The 17,885-nt window shown below is 37.8% G+C and overlaps 1 protein-coding gene across 1 annotated transcript; it reads right to left on the minus strand.

Annotated features, from left to right (window-relative positions):
• Window positions 1-666: 666 nt before the first annotated feature.
• On the minus strand, window positions 667-6,097 carry LOC115989939 (inactive receptor-like serine/threonine-protein kinase At2g40270). The gene is made up of 10 exons (XM_031113807.1): window positions 5,951-6,097; window positions 5,566-5,775; window positions 5,296-5,434; window positions 4,478-4,549; window positions 4,257-4,400; window positions 4,029-4,169; window positions 2,663-3,264; window positions 2,061-2,251; window positions 1,848-1,980; window positions 667-1,484 (listed from the first exon to the last, which is right to left on the minus strand). Exons 2-10 carry the CDS (start codon window positions 5,675-5,677, stop codon window positions 886-888), a joined length of 2,133 nt encoding a protein of 710 aa, XP_030969667.1. The 5' UTR covers window positions 5,678-5,775; window positions 5,951-6,097; the 3' UTR covers window positions 667-885.
• Between the last annotated feature and the right edge of the window lie 11,788 nt (window positions 6,098-17,885).

Genomic DNA, 17,885 nt, shown 5'->3' on the forward strand with positions numbered 1-17,885 from the left:
TTTTGCTTATGATTAATTGCCTCTATGTGGATTTGAGACCTCCCCTTCTCTTTCTAAGCCACAAACAAGTTCTACTAGCTCCCATTTTTCTCTTTACCATGCTCCATCCATGGGCTCTCTCATATGTCATTTATGGTTTCCACATGTTAATGCCCCACCTGCCTCGCTCCAATTGCGAAAGGGACACTTCAAATGAGGTCTTTTAATATGACATATAGGGATATAATTTAACCCAAAAGTTTGAGTCTACGGATTTTGGATCAATTATATTATATTAATTCCTTATCTTCTTTCTTGTTGTTTAATTTCCCAAAAAAAAAAAAAAAATCCTTAACTTCTTTGTGGAATTCCCACACACGTATATACCCAACGAAAATAACCTAACCCAAAAACTTGTTTTTTTTTTTTTTTTTAGCTCATCTAGCGAGAGGAGATACAATACAAAGTCTGTCAATATATGTGTCTTTGAGTTTTCTCCTACACAACATCTGCAATGGAATAGATTGTCCCTAATCTAATTTCAGGGCAATTTTGGAACTACCAATGCCTCTTGGCTTCTAGAATTTATGGAAAAAGTATGGGAGAAGTGTGTGTTGTTGCAGGGTTGAATATAAAACCGGTCATTAACTATAGTGAGATAGCCAACCATAAATTTCAACTGGCTAATTCTGGAAAATATCAACATTTATTGATTTTGAAGTTAATTCTATAATTTTCTTATAGTGAAATTTTACAATAAATCATGTACAAACATCTTCCTCTGCCTTACATCAGACACAAGCATTATCTACGTTGCAAGCCAGCGCAACCAAAACCCAAAAAAATCAGGGAACAAGATTAGATAAAAAATTTTAAATATTTAGACTCAAGCCTCAATTTCAGCTCTCAACTTGAATCTGTGGACATTATTTCAATCTCTGCCCACCAAAGTGGAGATAATTTTGGTGTTGCTTCATCAGGCTCCATTGCTGTGATCTCTTTCAACTTAGCTGTGATCTCTTTCATTGTTGTTCTTTGCTTTGGATTAGGTTGTAAACAATCTTTTATCACTTCAGACAATTTCTCAAGCTCATCCACTCGAAAAGATTTTAGAGTTGGATCCACCATTTCTCTTAAAGGTTTTTCTCCTTTTAGATACTCTGCTGCCCAGTCTCCAAGACAGCCATTATCTACGGAGTCTGGAATCCTTCCTGTTATCATTTCAAACAAAATTGCCCCGAAGCTGTAAACATTTCTTTCTGGTTCCACTGATGGGATTTCCAAAAGGTCCATGACAGTTGCTTCCTTCTTTGCTATAGATGTATCATTCCAAAAACTGAAATCTGATATTTTGGCAGCATAGTCTTCAGTCAAGTATATAGAAGAGGATTCCAGGGTTTTGTGTGTTATAGGTGGAGTCAACTGGTGCATATACTCCAGACAGTATGCCATGCCCATAGCTATTCGTAGTCTCATTGCCCAGTCCAAGTGCTCTGCTTCTTTTACTGCAATACATCAAAATTTAATATGGTCAAAACCATAAAATGGTTCTTCCGGCTTTAATTACTCCAACATTTGTCTTTATGTATCATAACAAATTATATTCTATGATCCATGCTTTTGCCACAATAAAATGTATTGTATTTGGCCTCTTAAACCATTTCCCTCACATGCATTTGTGGTTTATCTATAGATGCATTATTGCAGCTTGCATGTAGCATGAGTTCATGCTCCTAATGCAATGGAGAGAACAAGTGAAGCTCTACGTTTAGCCAGTCAATCAATTAGGAAAATGTTAAATGTATGAATTGATATTTTCAATAATTTGCTTTTTCCTTGGATATGGAGGGAAGAGTTAAGGTACTCACTGTGTAAATGCTCAAATAGTGTTCCATTTGGAGCATACTCAAACACCATCATTCTTGTAAATGGCTTCTCTTCTTCACAAAACCCGATGAGGTTCACGAAATTTTTGTGGTTCACTTTTGATAATATTTCTATCTGAAAAATAAATATAAGTGGCCTTTAGAAACTATTCAGATCGAATGCCTAATGTTTGGTAAAATTTGATTCTTCTATACCTTCTTCCTGAACTGGGCTTCCAACCTTTTTGACCAGCCTTCAGGAGATGTCACTGCACTTGATGTTACAGCTATTTCCACCCCACTTGAAAGAGTCCCCTTATACACAATTCCATCTGAGAAAGAACCAATTATATTACTGAAATCTTCACAAGCTGCTTCAAGTTCTGGTCGATGGAGCTTTGGTACACCTGAATTCAAACTGTCAAGTATCAGTGTATGAACCCGTAGTTTGGAAATATAGAAAAATTTATAATTGCATCAGATTAGAAGGATCATAAGATAAAGTTTAGTATATCTGCTATGCGTGCAATTAGGTTGAAAACTACTTTCTTTGTTCTTAATCAAGGAGTTAAATAAAAAGTTTGACTTAAGAAGATAATCATAACCTTTTAGTCAATAGTTACATATAGGAAACAACAATAAGTGCGTTTCCTTGGACTCTTGTCCCAATGCTAGTCAATTTATAGCTGAGAATGCTCCTACGGTGAAATAGTGGATGTGTGCATGTTTGCTAAGTATTTAGTCTTGCTTTTGTATATTTGTCCCATTGCTGAAGTGTATAAAACATAGAACTTTGTTCTCATGAGAAGAAGAATGACCTGTTACAAATGCTTTCTGCAGCTGCCCACTTAACCCTGTTGCCCAAGGTTTCACAGTAACAACCTTACTGCTTCTGAAGAAAACAATGCTAATCGCTGAAATCAAAATGAATGAGCAACTCCCTACAATTCCAACCCAAATTAGAACTAGATGATGCTTTCTCTTGGAATTCTTGCTGATTTCCTGGTTTGGAGTTGAAACAGGTGAAGGATTTAGATTCCAGAGAGATTCGTTTGGAACAGATACTACAGGTGGATTTTCTGAAATTGTTGAAGCTGGAGTTGGAGCTAGAATAGGTGATGGTGAAGGAGTCAGAAAGATATTGGAGGGAGATTGTGATGGGGAATATACTGGAGACATGGATTTAGATGGGGAATTTGATGATGGTGATGACAACAATGGTGAACCTGATGGTGCCAAAAATGGTGAAAACGGTGATAGTGATGATGACGGAGACAGATAATGGGGCAGTAAGGAAGAGGGAGAAGGTGATGGTGACAATGAACGCCTCTCCTTGAATTCATTCCTTTGGGATGGATTTGAGGCATGCATCTGCAGTAGCTGCCTTCGGTAAGCTTCATTTCCAAATTTGGCAGCATTCCTAACATCACAAAAAGTTGTAAGCACGGAGTTTATATAAGCAATAATATGATAGTTCATTTAATAAAAATGTTATAATAAATAACTTTCAAATGTTAAAAATTTTCAAAGCCAGAGACCAAAACTTTCTTTGAACTATGGATTAGAACAGAACCATTGCAGTAAACCAAGAGTGATGATCCGCAATAAAGCTCATATAAGAAAACTCCTGACCTTCTATCAAAACATTGTGGCTAAAGCTTTCTTTAATATTCTTTAATTCCCAGAATAACAATTATTCATAAAGATTATATTATTGAATCTAATCATGTACAAGTACAATCAAGATTCTCCGTTATCACCCTACATGTTTTGGTAATGATATTTACAGGGTCATTCAGTATTTAAAAATTAACATAAAATAAAAATCCTCAATCTTCTTAGTACAACCAAGGTTGCTGTGTGCGTGTAATTCACACCATCCAAAAATTCCAGATATATTTATCCATATTTAACATGACTAAACTGTGCTAAGGTAGCAACAATGTGTAAAATTTTCTTTCACCAGAGGCTTATGTACTAAGGCAAGTTTCACTAAAAATTATTTCTTAACGCCTTATCAAGATAGTATTGCCAAACTTGTTTCTACTTTTCGTGGAGATTGTTATTACTAGCAGCTTGATAGAACCTCAACCCCAAGTCCTGCCCCTGTTATTCCAAAATCGCAGATTTAAAGTATTATTGTTGTAGATTTACTAGTAGGATTAGATAAATGAACTTGCGTACCATGTCAAAGATCTGCAATTATAAGACGCCTTCAAAGGAGTACCAGTTAGCTGGTTATCATTGATCTGAAATTCAGAAAATGTCTTAAGCTCGTAGAGTTCAGGAGACAAGTTACCAAGGAAGTCGTTATTGTCAAGTAAACTGCATAAAAAATCACAAGATGGACTTAGTAGAAGCTCATTAAAAGAAGGGACTGATGAAAATGACAATGTGAAAGGTTCATATTACAGTGTAATCAGGGAAAGATTATTGCTGAAATCAGATGGAAATGATCCACTAAAGTTATTGTATCCCAAGTCCAAAACCTCCAGGTTCTTCAAATCCCCGATCTCTTTTGGGATATTTCCAGAAAAAGAATTGTTGCGTAAAATGCTGTAGAAATTAAGCACAAGTAATTAGTAATATAATTACTTAGACCAATGTGAGTTTCCAGGCTAATACATTCTTACATAGATTTTATGTAAGCTAGCTTCCCAATTTCAGGTGCCACGGTTCCTCCAAGACAAAGATCCTTCAAATTCCTGCACATTGACAAATTTGACTTGAGGGTTACAAATTAGAGCACATTAAAATTTTCAAATATTACAAGAAGCAGGAATTGCTCAATCAGTAGGATAAGAAGCACAACAATAAAAATAAGGACAAAGCCAACAATTAAAAGAGCCGCAAAATAAGTGTTCCATCAAGACCGGCACATACAGCGTTAATATCACTTCAATTATTTGTAAGAACGTGGTGTCAAGCAATAATGTCTTTGTTTCTTTTGTGAAAGCTCCAATTCTTGCAAATTAAAATTTGGATCTTAAGTAAGATCCTATAATTGACTTGATTCAAGGAACAAAATTCCCCAGATATGTATCTTTTATTTAAGCAAAAGAAGTCAGATTAAGTACAAACTCGTTGGTACTGAAAGAATGAGAGTATGAGACATATTTGTGTTTACAAGATCACATTACTTCGAGTTAAACATCTTAAGATAATTCCATATATGATTATCGCATGTATGGAAACGATTAACAATGAAAAAAGATTTCTAAGAACGAAATTCCTATGCATCTTTAGCCCCATGAATCGAGTACGGGCAACAAACTCTTTTAGCTAAAACACGTTGAGAGTCAAATTTCATTTAGCATAAATTTTTGGTTTTAGTTTTAAAACATTATTTCCTTGCTCTTTGGACCAAAACTAAAGGCCCAGAAGCAGAAACACATTTATACTCAACAAGTAAAATAGATTTTTGCATAAAAACGATTTGAGTTTCACTCACAAGATGACTACATTTCCGTCCGAACACTCGACTCCGAACCAAGAACACGGATCAACAACTACCTCGTTGTCATTCCAATCCAATAAAGCCCCAAAAGGGTCTCTCACCACGCTCTCCTTGAACCTTAACAACGCCAAACCTGCGTCCAAACACACATATATACACCATGTCATAAAGCTTTTCCTGTTTCTTTAAAGAAAAACTTATCAGCTTCCGAACTGTACGGACATGCAGAACTCAATGGTTTATACTAAAAATATATATATGTACCTTCGGTGTTCAGAGACGAACATAGACTCAGATTCTGAATAAACAGTAATAGCACTACAATGAACATTGCCATGCGGATCTTCAACCCTTTAAATCTCCACCGTTCATCCATCCCAAGACGACCGAACTCAAAAAAAAAAAAAAATCTCTGAAAACTGAAACACAATAATCCTCCTTTCTCTCTTCTACTCGTCAAAACCAATACTTACGCTACAGAAATAAAATGCAAATAAAAATTATAGAGGGAAAGAGAGTCTCCGCAAGCTACTATATTAGACAATAGACGAGCAAGGAAGAAAGCGCGTACTAATCGGTGATTTTTTATCTTTATTTTTTAATTGTTTTACTTGTTTTGGTTATTTGCATTAAATGTCCGAAAACTTACCGAAATATCGGAGAGAGGAACACGGAGAGCGGGATATCGGGGAAATTAACTGAGATAGATTCCAAAAAAGCGGCTTGTCAAAAAGTGAAACGATTCGGTTTTGCCGCGGCGATTTAGTAACAACGTTGGATTTGGTTTTTGTTTTTTTTTTTTTGGGGGGGGGTGCTATCTGAGACTTGTAAGCAAGCTGGCGATTCTTTCTTCACATATTTATAGCGCTGTCCTATCAATGCCACATGCTATTCACGTGCTCATTACTACTTTTCTTATCTCTCATCTTTTTTTTCTTTTTTCTTTTTCTGATTTATTACATTTTCCTTGTATTTTGACTATTTTCGGGTCTGAAAATCTGAATTCTTCTTTTTTTGGTTGTTGGATAATACTCTTCTTATCTAATACTCTCTCTTTTTTTTTTTTTTTCTTTCCAGTACATTTTCCTTGTATTTTCCACTTTTTTTGTTGGAAACATTTTTGTGAATCTAAATTATAATTCATCGATGCATGAATCATGTGAGGTTTTAGTGAGAGTCCAATAGTAATAACTCATTTACAGCTGCTTGATATTAGTGGTTTGAATCTCATCTCCCCACCCTCAATATCTATTTATCAAAAATAAAAGCAAATACATGAACCATATGATCTTGCATTTACTCAAAGTTGTACATTGATGATAACTTTTGATTTCATAAATTTGGCCTCAAGAGGGAGAAATTATTAGTTCCATCAGGAGAACTGTAGATTTGATCCTCCTTAACCTCCTAACAAATAAAATACTTTTATTTATGCAAATGTAACATCACTTTGTAATTTTTATTTTTTATTTCTTGTACTGATTAGGAAGTTCACTCACACATTTGCATAAATGGTTTTATCTCATTGGTTGGGAGAACCACATCAACAGTTTTTCTGGTGAACCTAATAATTTCTCATCAAGAGGGGAGTGATTAGCCGATTCAAATTAATGACCTCAGATTCATGAATTATTTCCTTATTGATTATGTTACCTTTTATCTATTCATAAATCATAAAGTAATTAAGGTGTTACGGCTCATTAAGTATTTGGCGCTATTCATCCTTCTTTTTCAGAGAATGATGTATGAATTGTGTTTTGTAATCTTTGGCTAGGTAGCGAGATGTAAAACTTTGTTTGTTCTTTCTTGTCATCATAGTTTGATTTGGCCTCTTTGCAAGTAGAATTTTAATGGTATTATTACAAATCGTAAATCAATAGTTTAGGAGTCAAAGCATGATATTATATTCTACAATACTAGTCCAGATGTTTTTTTATACACTTTTTTTGACCATACATGATGCAGTAGACTCATACATGGGCCAATTCCTGATCTAATAAAAGCGGCAACTATAATCTTAACCTTGCAAATGGAAAAATTCTTTTATAATCCCACGCAGTAGCTTTATATTGAATTGGTCCACATCCTCTCACTTAATTGGAGGATCCATTCTCCCCCCAAAAAAAAATAATAAAAAAAATGGAGGATTACAAACCTAGATTTTTTTTTTTTAATAAATAGAATTAGTTGAATTCTGACCTGCACAAAATAACCTCATTAAAATACACTGGATCTTAGTTGTTATATTTTATTGAAACCTACCATACAATGATTAACAACAATATTTTATGTACATTAAAGTAGACAACTTATCAACAACAAAAAAAAGTAGACAACCAAACTGAAAAAAAAAAAAGGTAGACAATAATATTTTGAACCGATTTCGGTTTTGTCTAGTGCGTGAAAATGGGTCCTCCAATGCATAAACATAATGAAAATGAAAACAATAATATCATACTCCACCGACTTGGATGTGTGCCATGTGGACCCATATATATTAAACTACATGTTTGATTGAAGATGAAGTATAGTAAACAAGTGAAAAGGGGGTGCCCTCAGCCTCATGTATATAATGATAGTTCATGAAATGGGATTGTTGGATGAGAGAGAGAGTTATGGCGTGGAAGATAAGTAGCAAGGTTGGAGAGATGGGCATAATCCTTTAATTAAAAGGTAAAAGAGTGAAGATGGGATAATGTATGTAACATATCTTCTGTAAATATATATGGCCAACGTATCTTTTTTTTTTTTTTTTTTAATATCTTAACTGTGTTTAAAAATAAATTAATTAATGAACTTGTTAGTTGTTCTTTCCCTGGTGATTATGACACTGAATGCTAACATGTTTTGCAAGTTACAGTGACTCTAATTGTGCATTTTGACTCCACTGGCGAAGAAGCTGTCTATTGATTTCAAAGAGAAGCTCATTAATAAATAATTGGTATTTTCTCACAAAAGATTCTCATTCATTTCTATTAAGCCTCCATTTGTTTTCAGCATATCCATCATTTGAGTCTCCAACAATTATTCCAATAATTAGATATCCGATTTGATCTATGGAATACACAAGCATACGTGTCATGCTTGTTTGATTCAATATATTCTTCTTTTCTTCTTTTTCCAAAAATCAATTTAATTTTTCAAAAATCAATCATTAGATTTGTAAGGACACGATTCGTAACGAACCGTATAGTGTTGGGTTCGCACGTAAAATGGCCCAAACAATATCATTTGTAGAGCGTGAGTTTGAAAGGCTAGGCCTTGGTCACCAGACGGTGGGTTTTTCGTGGTGTTCATACATGGTTAAGTTTTCTTCATCCCTGAAGTCTTTCTCCTGAAGGTGGGCTGGGAGGCTCCGGTTTTTGGCCATTTTTCCCAGCCTCTTCTCTAGATTGCTTATTTTTCTTTTTATACTAGCCTGCGTTCATTGTCCTTCGTCCACGTATAGGGTCAACCTTTCCAAGACTGATACTTGTCCCATCAGCCCATACCCAAAGTCATTGGGGGTGGTTGTAAAAGCCGAAGAATACAGCTCTGTCAGGTGCAGAGTATTGAATGGAAGTAAGAGCAGCTTTCCCTGAATATTTTAGGTTTTCTTTCAAGTTTAGTTCTATACCGCTTTTGCCCCTCTTTCCGGTGGGACTTTGGGTCTGCCGAGGACTGAACTGTCCTTGGCTGTATCCCAAGGCTATCTTGTATTTTATATTATCGAGCTTGGGCCATAGCCCTCCTCGGCTTGGGCCTTTGGACTCCCTACGAGTAAATAGGCCTGACCCATAAATTATTTGGGCCCCACAATAGCCCCTCAAAACCCTGCTGTCCAACCTCTTGGTTGGAAAGGGGGGTTTTGGTAATACCGAGCCTTTATTATGGCTCACTTAATTCGGCCTTTCACTAATGCTGGCGGTTCTCCGTCTGCCCAGGAAATGTACCGGTCTACGAGACATTCTTTTGATTTTACTCCTGACGCGTTCTCGTTGTTTGGTTATCCAAAACGTGCTTTTAATGACTTCTATTTACGAGACTTATTTAAATTCGACGGTTTGTTTGATGAGGTGGAGAAGTGGAACGGATACATCTTTGTTTACAGATTCTTTTGGAAACCTGGACAAATTTAATACCTTCCGTTTTGCCCTTCCTATAAGAAGACAAGTAGGAGGCTATCGCTCTCATACAGAGACCCTTTTTATCCTTCTGAGATCTGAAATCCTCAGCCTCCTTTAGCGTTTACTTTACCCACTAGTTATACACTAAATCATAATACATTCACCATAACAACGAGTAATGAAGGAACCATACCCCCCCCCCTAAACACCTCGTTCCAATAAAACTCGTAATGGCTCGGTCAGGGCAGGGATGGCGAAGACTCAAAATCTATCTCACCTTCCTTTCAGCCAAAATCCGAAACAGGGACTCGTCACGTCAAATTTTCGGTGTGACTGAGTCGAGAACACCCATCATCAGTACCAACCGCTCTCTCATGAGCATACCTAACATGGCACCAGTGTGTTAGGAGTCAGGACTGAGGCAGGGACCAAGTGCCCCTACTTCTTCCTCTCTTCGTTCACTGGTACCTCCTTTTGCCTCTCTTTCTTCTTCTTTCCACCACCAAATCCATCCTGGTGCTTTTCCTTCTCCCTCTTTTGCTCCTTTTTCTTTCTTTTCATCTCTTCCCTCTTCTTCTCCTCCTTCTTTTCATTCATCTCCTCCATCTTCATCATTCATCTCCTCCATCTTCTTCTGAAGAAGGTCCTTCTCTCAATATGGGCGCTATTGGGGCAGAGTTTGGAAGGAAAAAAGAGACCTGACTGTTTACTTAATGTATTGCTTTTTTTTTTTTATTGTTTTGGCAATCTACCTTTTGTATAGGCTTGTTTAAGCCCTCCTTTGTACGTTGTAATACACCTTTATAGTAATAAAAATTGTTATCACTTTACTTCACATGTTCTATCTCTATTTTTTCGAAATTATAACGCAGTGCATAGACATATAATCTTGTGAATTCTTTTTATTTTTAAACCGTGACCGACGTCTAGGACCAAAGTCCCAGTTAATAAAAAGATTTTGCTCTGTGTTTCTAAAAGCAATCTGGTTTAATAATACTGAATCGAACAAATGATACTTAAGACTGAAACTCCCATTAGGCGGGAAAAGGAAGGACATTATGATGAGCTTACCGAGTCGGCCTGGCACAATACCGCCGACCTTAGAGTACAATACTTGGGGCCCTAATCCTTTATCAAAGAGAAGGGCGCTATAACGAATTTGCAAGTGCTATTCGGCACAATAATGTAGCATTTGAATCAATGACATCTAGGGCCAAAATGCTTGCTAAGAAAAAGATATCACCATAACTTTAATAGAGTTGTTTGGCACAACAATGCCGACTTGTAAAAAACGATACTTACCCCAAAACTAGCCGAGATAATAGCTCAATGCTCGATGCGGTGTAGGAAGTAACCATCCGAGGACGTATCACCCGCAAAATGAACAGCCCCCCTAGGCTACTGAATAGTGGCGCGTTTCACCATCTTCTTAACACTCCTATTGACATTGACCTTTTACAGTATTTGAGCCGAGGATTGATTAACTTAGAATTGTTATTAAGTAGCCAACCTTACAAAACTCAATCTTTTTCTCATCTAAGTAGTTGGTTTCCCCATAGGTTTGAGTCTGAGGACCATGCAATGCCTTGGTTCTGTTCAAAACCCAGTTTTCTCATCCAAGTAGTTGGTTTCCCCATAGGCTTGAGTCCGAGGACCATACAATACCTTGGTTCTGTCCAAAACCCAATTTTCTCATCCAAGTAGTTGGTTTCCCCATAGGTTTGAGTCCGAGGACCATACAATGCCTTGGTTCTGTCCAAAACCCAATTTTCTCATCCAAGTAGTTGGTTTCCCCATAGGCTTGAGTCCGAAGACCATACAATACCTTGGTTCTGTCCAAAACCCAGTTTTCTCATCCAAGTAGTTGGTTTCCCCATAGGTTTGAGTCCGAGGACCATACAATACCTTAGTTCTGTCCAAAATTCAGTTTTCTCATCCAAGTAGTTGGTTTCCCCATAGGTTTGAGTCCGAGGACCATACAATACCTTGATTCTATCCAAAACCCAGTTTTCTCATCCAAGTAGTTGGTTTCCCCATAGGCTTGAGTCCGAGGACCATGCAATGCCTTGGTTCTGTCCAAAACCCAGTTTTCTCATCCAAGTAGTTGGTTTCCCCATAGGTTTGAGTCCGAGGACCATACAATACCTTGGTTCTGTCCAAAACCCAGTTTTCTCATCCAAGTAGTTGGTTTCCCCATAGGTTTGAGTCCGAGGACCATACAATACCTTGGTTCTGTCCAAAACCCAGTTTTCTCATCCAAGTAGTTGGTTTCCCCATAGGTTTGAGTCCGAGGACCACTTAGTTCTGCCCAAAACCCAGTTTTCTCATCCAAGTAGTTGGTTTCCCCATAGGCTTGAGTCCGAGGACCATGCAATGCCTTGGTTCTGTCCAAAACCTAGTTTTCTCATCCAAGTAGTTGGTTTCCCCATAGGCTTGAGTCCGAGGACCATACAATACCTTGGTTCTGCCCAAAACCCAATTTTCTCATCCAAGTAGTTTGTTTCCCCATAGGCTTGAGTCCGAGGACCATGCAATGCCTTGGTTCTGTCCAAAACCCAGTTTTCTCATCCAAGTAGTTGGTTTCCCCATAGGCTTGAGTCCGAGGACCATACAATGCCTTGGTTCTGTCCACAACTCAGTTTTCTCATTGCGTGGGACCTTGGTTTTAGGGGAGTTAGCTCCTCGGCCGAGCCCCTAGAATTATCCATGCGATTAACGCTACCAAGCGTAGCCTCTAGTCAAGAAGCATAGCCCCTAGCGGAACTTTATACTAAAACTCTATAACCAGTTGTTAGAAATGACAAAGGAACTCTCTCGACCTACTGCCTATGCCAACACACAAGTCTTTCCCACAGACGGCGCCAATTGTAAGGACACGATTCGTAACGAACCGTACAGTGTTGGGTTCGCACGTAAAATGGCCCAAACAATATCATTTGTAGAGCGTGGGTTTGAAAGGCTAGGCCTTGGTCACCAGACGGTGGGTTTTTCGTGGTGTTCATACATGGTTAAGTTTTCTTCACCCCTGGAGTCTTTCTCCTAGAGGTGGGCTGGGAGGTTCCGGTTTTTGGCCATTTTTCCCAGCCTCTTCTCTAGATTGCTTATTTTTCCTTTTATACTAGCCTGCGTTCACTGTCCTTCGTCCACGTATAGGGTCAACTTTTCCAAGACTGATACTTGTCCCATCAGCCCATACCCAAAGTCGTTGGGGGTGGTTGTAAAAGCCGAAAAATACGGCTCTGTCAGGTGCAAAGTATTGAATGGCAATAAGGGCAGCTTTCCCTGGATATTTTAGGTTTTCTTTCAAGCTTAGTCTTATACCGCTTTTGCCCCTCTTTCCGGTGGGACTTTGGGTCTGCCGAGGACTGAACTGTCCTCGGCTGTATCCCAAGGCTATCTTGTGTTTTATATTATCGAGCTTGGGCCATAGCCCTCCTCGGCTTGGGCCTTTGGACTCCCCACGGGTAAATGGGCCTGGCCCATAAATTATTTGGGCCCCACAAGATTATATATCGAACAAATTGTATGAGATTTGTGGGGTCATTTTCTCGCAAGAGATAATTAAAATAAAAGAAATTATACAATAGATTGTTACTTATGCTATATCATTTCTTTGTACTGTATTAAAACTTAAAAAGTTCTCTTTTTGAAGATCTAAGAAATTCCAAGGTTTGAATCTCAATTTCAATAAAATACAACTTAACATGTATGAATTCACGATCATAACATGATGAAAAGAACTTATAGCAGGGTCTTGAAAAACAAGTAATTAATGCTGGGCCTTGATTCTCTTTTTAGGGTGAAAATATTTTACATGTAAAAAGTTTCCAATAAAATAGTTTCAGGTATTTGGTATGACAAGTAAAAATTTTCAAGTAAACCACCAAAATCAGTGGCTCAACCACCGGAGCCACTATGCCGGAGGTCCAGTGACCAAACCATCAGCAAAGTGGTGTCTTCGGTGACTAGATTTCCGGCACTTGTGGCCAAAATGGTGTCTTTGATGACTGCCTACACCAGTCGCCGAAGCAGCAACTGGCACCAGTCAATGAAGCAGTGACTTCAACTACTATACGACTTGACCGTTGACCTAGCCACTAAATGGAGAGAGGGGAAGACACTGTGTGTTTTTGTAAAATGTTTTACCAAATTTTAAAAGGTAAAACATTTTACAACTTTTTATAAAATATTTTACGATTAACAAAAAATATTTTATAAGTTTGACCATATTTTACATAAAAAAGAAACACCTGAAAATAAGAAAGCATTTTTCGGAAAATATTTTACTTCAAAACAAACTGAGCTAATTTGATTTACTTCTTTTTTGAGGCCACCTTTAGATTGATCTCTTGACTTTCAAAACCTGCAATTTACACATGGATTATTACAAATAACAACAATGTTAATGTGCCTCTTCCATTATTGATCCATCACATTTTCACCATAAATCCTATAATAAAAGGAAGAAATTAAACGATTTAAAGGAGAGAAGGAGAGAGCAAAGGTAAGATTTTATGTAATTTTATCCTAGTAACCTCCGTCCACAATGACAACTTTTAGTGACTTCATTTTTAATATTGTGAATTGTGTATTATAAAAACCGAGTACAGGGTGAGTATATATATTCAATTGTTGACCTGTAGGGGCCATTGATTATGTCTAAATCAAGAGTAAATGAAATACTATTATTCAGGTCATAATAAAGGGCCATGACTAAGGTATGTATACAATAAAATATAAAGAGTAGATACTTTAAATCATATAAAACATATTCACATACACTAACATTCCCCTCAAACTCAACTGAAGGTGGAATCTTGAGTTTGGAATTATAATCTCATGAAAAAAAAAAAAAACTTTCATTGTGAACGATTGGATTGGATGTAGAATGAACTAGGAACAATGTGCAATGAATTGTGCCAATGTTGGCAATGGCAACAAATTAAGACGATCGGCGACTGGAGAATAGCTACAACAGCAACCGAATAGTGGCAACCATGGCAAAAGGACACCTACACTAGTGGCCTAAGGAATATTGGCAAAGGACATTGTTGTGGTAAAAGCACATAAGCAATTTGGCAAATTTCACATTAATTGAACCTAAAAGGAATGAGTGATGCACCAATTAGTGTGACTTGGGAGTCTCAAATGGAAAAAATACCCCAAAATCAAAATCTATAAATAAATAAATAAAATTAAAGCGGAGTAGGAAAGTGCTTTGTCTAGAAAGAGGTAGTTATGAAATATGTCGAGACAGTGGGTAGCAATGACTAGTCCAAAAAATGGTCAGCAGTGCCAAGCCGAACAATGGTTAGTAGTGATAAAGATGAGTGATGGTCGGAGATGGGCTAATTGAACCCTATTGAAGATCAAAAAGTGACCCTCATACTATGTTAAAAATAAACAGAAGAAAATAAAAGATTTAGAAAGAAGGAGAAAGCAAAAGCAAAGATTTACATGGTTCGACTTGATATACTATGTCCACAACAAAAAACCTTAAGTGGTCACATTTTTAATATTTTGAATTATGTATTTCAAGAACCCAATATAGGGTATATATTACATACACACACAATAGTTGTCCGATAGAAGTGATTGATTATATTTAAATCAAGAATAATTGATATGTCTTAATTCAAGATATAAAAAAGGGCTATGACTAAGGTATATACCTAGTAAAACATAGAGGGCATATACTTTTTTTTTTTTTTTTTGGGTAAAACGGAATTGAATTAACAACTAAACAACAAAGAACACATCAGGACAGAGCCTGCTTACAAACTGCCCATTGGCATCAGCCTCCAAAATACAAAGTAAGTCCACAGGTGGATTGGAAAAAACAATGAAATCATCCTCACAGGAGGTGCCTAATTTAGCTAAAAAATATGCAAATCTATTAGCTTCTCTGAAAATATGTCTAGTCCGTGTCTGGGGAATCTTAGAAATCATGTGTTTGCAGTCTTCTATCACGGAAGATATAAAGGTATTAGCATGGGTTTGTGAGTTGAAGACCTCAACAATGGATTTAGAATCCAGCTCAATACTCACGGCTTGAGTGTGAAGATGTAAATAAAGTTGAAGCCCATCACGAAGGGCCCATAGTTCAGCCATGAAACTTGAAGTTGTCCCAATCCTCCTAGCAAAGCCCGTGACCCAATCACCATTGGCATCCCTGATTAATCCGCCTCCTCCAGCTATTCCAGAATTACTTGCAACTGATCCATCTGTATTCAAAGTTAACCAGCCATTCCTTGGTTTTTCCCATCTGATATTCTTCAAGACCAATCTTTTGGTAGCTAAGGAATTGTTAGCACAAAAATGGTACTCCAAAAGCACGGTCTACTATTACCTTAGCTAAGCTGGGATTTTGGTCTATATTTTTGAAAATGAGATTGTTCCTACCTTTCCAAAGAAACCAAATTCCAAAGAGAAACACAAGGTGCCAAGGCAGCTGACCTGATACATGGTGCTGACCCAAGGTAGCATTGGTGTTCAGCCAATCGTGCAGATTTTGGGTAAAGAACAAAGAGTCATTTGTCTGCCTCCCAAGCTGGTACCAGATGCTTTTACTTAAAGGACAATCCCGCAGTGCATGAAGAATAGTCTCGTCTTCTCTATGACACCGGGGGCAATTGGCTTCCATTTGCATTCCTCTTTCCCTTAGACATTGTCTGACTCCAATGCTGTGATGCATGCATTTCCACACAAAAACTTGAATTCTAGGCATGACTTTCAGCTTCCAAATCCAGCTTCCTTTAAAGGGGATATCCCACACAGACTCAATAGCTAATAAGTAAGCACTTTTAAGGTCAAAAGCACCTTTAAGAGAATACTTCCAAACCAGCCTATCTTCCACTCTAGAAGACAAGGGAATAGGAGTGGCTTTAAGCTCTCTAATAACCTCATCCGGAAGGTCCATTTGAATTATAGGCCAATTCCAACTACCTGTATAATCTGCCACATCCTTGATTTTCAGGTTAGAGGATTCCTGAGACAACGGGCCGTGAATGATGCTTCTCAACGGGCCAAAATTTGATCAATTATCATACCAAAAATCCATCTTGCTTTTGAACCCCGGCAGCCATTTGGTTCCTTTTCTGAAGGTTTCTTCTCCTTTCAACACCCCTTTCCAAGTTCTAGAGCTAGGGAGTTTATCCACATTTCTTGAGTTCAGCCTCTAATGATTACAATATTTCAGCCTTAGCACCTTTGCCTAAGGAGCCTTGTCCTCATTATGAAATCTCCAGTTCAACTTAGCTAGGAGAGCTGTATTCCTTCCTTTTGCTGTTTAGAGCCCCAACCCCCCTTCCTCTTTAGGCCTAGTAACCTTCTTCCACCCCACCCAATGCAATTTCCTTTTATTCTCAGCTGATCCCCACAAGAAGTTTCTGTTAACCTTGTCTATACCCTCCAAAACCTTATTAGGCAACAAATTACTTTGCATAACATAAGCTGAAATTGCTGAGGAGGATGCTTGAATCAACACCGCCCTCCCTGCCATGGATAATAGGTTAGCTTTCCAACCCGCTAACTTACTTTTCACTCTATCCACCACAAAGCCAAAATCCTGATTATTGCCTCCTCGGTGTTTAATGGGAAACCCCAAGTACTTCCCCAAACACTCCGTCTGATGGAAGCCAAGGATGTCACTAAAAGCCTCCTTGTTATCTTGGTCCACATTCGGGGAGAAATAGACCATAGATTTGGCTTCACTCACTGTTTGGCCGGAGATATTGCAAAAGTTATCAAGAACCTCCCTGATAGCAACACAGTTGTCAACATTGGCTTTAGCAAAGAGCACTAAATCATCAGCAAAGAAAAGATGAGAGAAAGCTGGGCCACTCCTTGAGGCTTTAACCGGGTACCAAACTTTGGCATCACATTTTTCTTAAATGAGCTGACCCAAAAAATCCATGCACATGATGAATAAATAAGGGGATAAAGGATCTCCCTACCTAATGCCTCTTGAAGGCTAGAAAGATTCAAGACTCCCCCCATTCAACAACAGCGAGGTCGACACTGATGATACACAACTCAAAATGAGATCAATGAGGTTATCAGGGAAATTGAACCTACTCAACATACCCTTAATGAAACTCCATTCAAGCTTATCATAAGCCTTCTCTAGGTCAATCTTCAGAGCCATATAACCAATATTTCCCCTAATTTTCCCCATAGTATGAATTATCTCCTGGACAATGATTGCATTATCCACCCCCCTTCGTCCTGGAACAAAGGCTGCCTGACAAGGGGAAATGAGCTGATCCAAGAAGGGTCGAATTCTACCAATAATGATCTTAGTAACTATCTTATACACTGTATTGCAAAGACTTATGGGCCGGTAGTTTCCAAGAGTTTTTGGCCCTTGGATTTTTGGAATGAGAACAATATTGGTTTTGTTTAGATAATCCAGAATTTTCCTATCCCTAAAAACAGCATGCACCTTATCTCTGACCGACCCCCCCACAACAAGCCAGA

This window comes from Quercus lobata, chromosome 1, assembly GCF_001633185.2.
Source record: "Quercus lobata isolate SW786 chromosome 1, ValleyOak3.0 Primary Assembly, whole genome shotgun sequence".
Taxonomy (NCBI): Eukaryota; Viridiplantae; Streptophyta; class Magnoliopsida; order Fagales; family Fagaceae; genus Quercus; species Quercus lobata.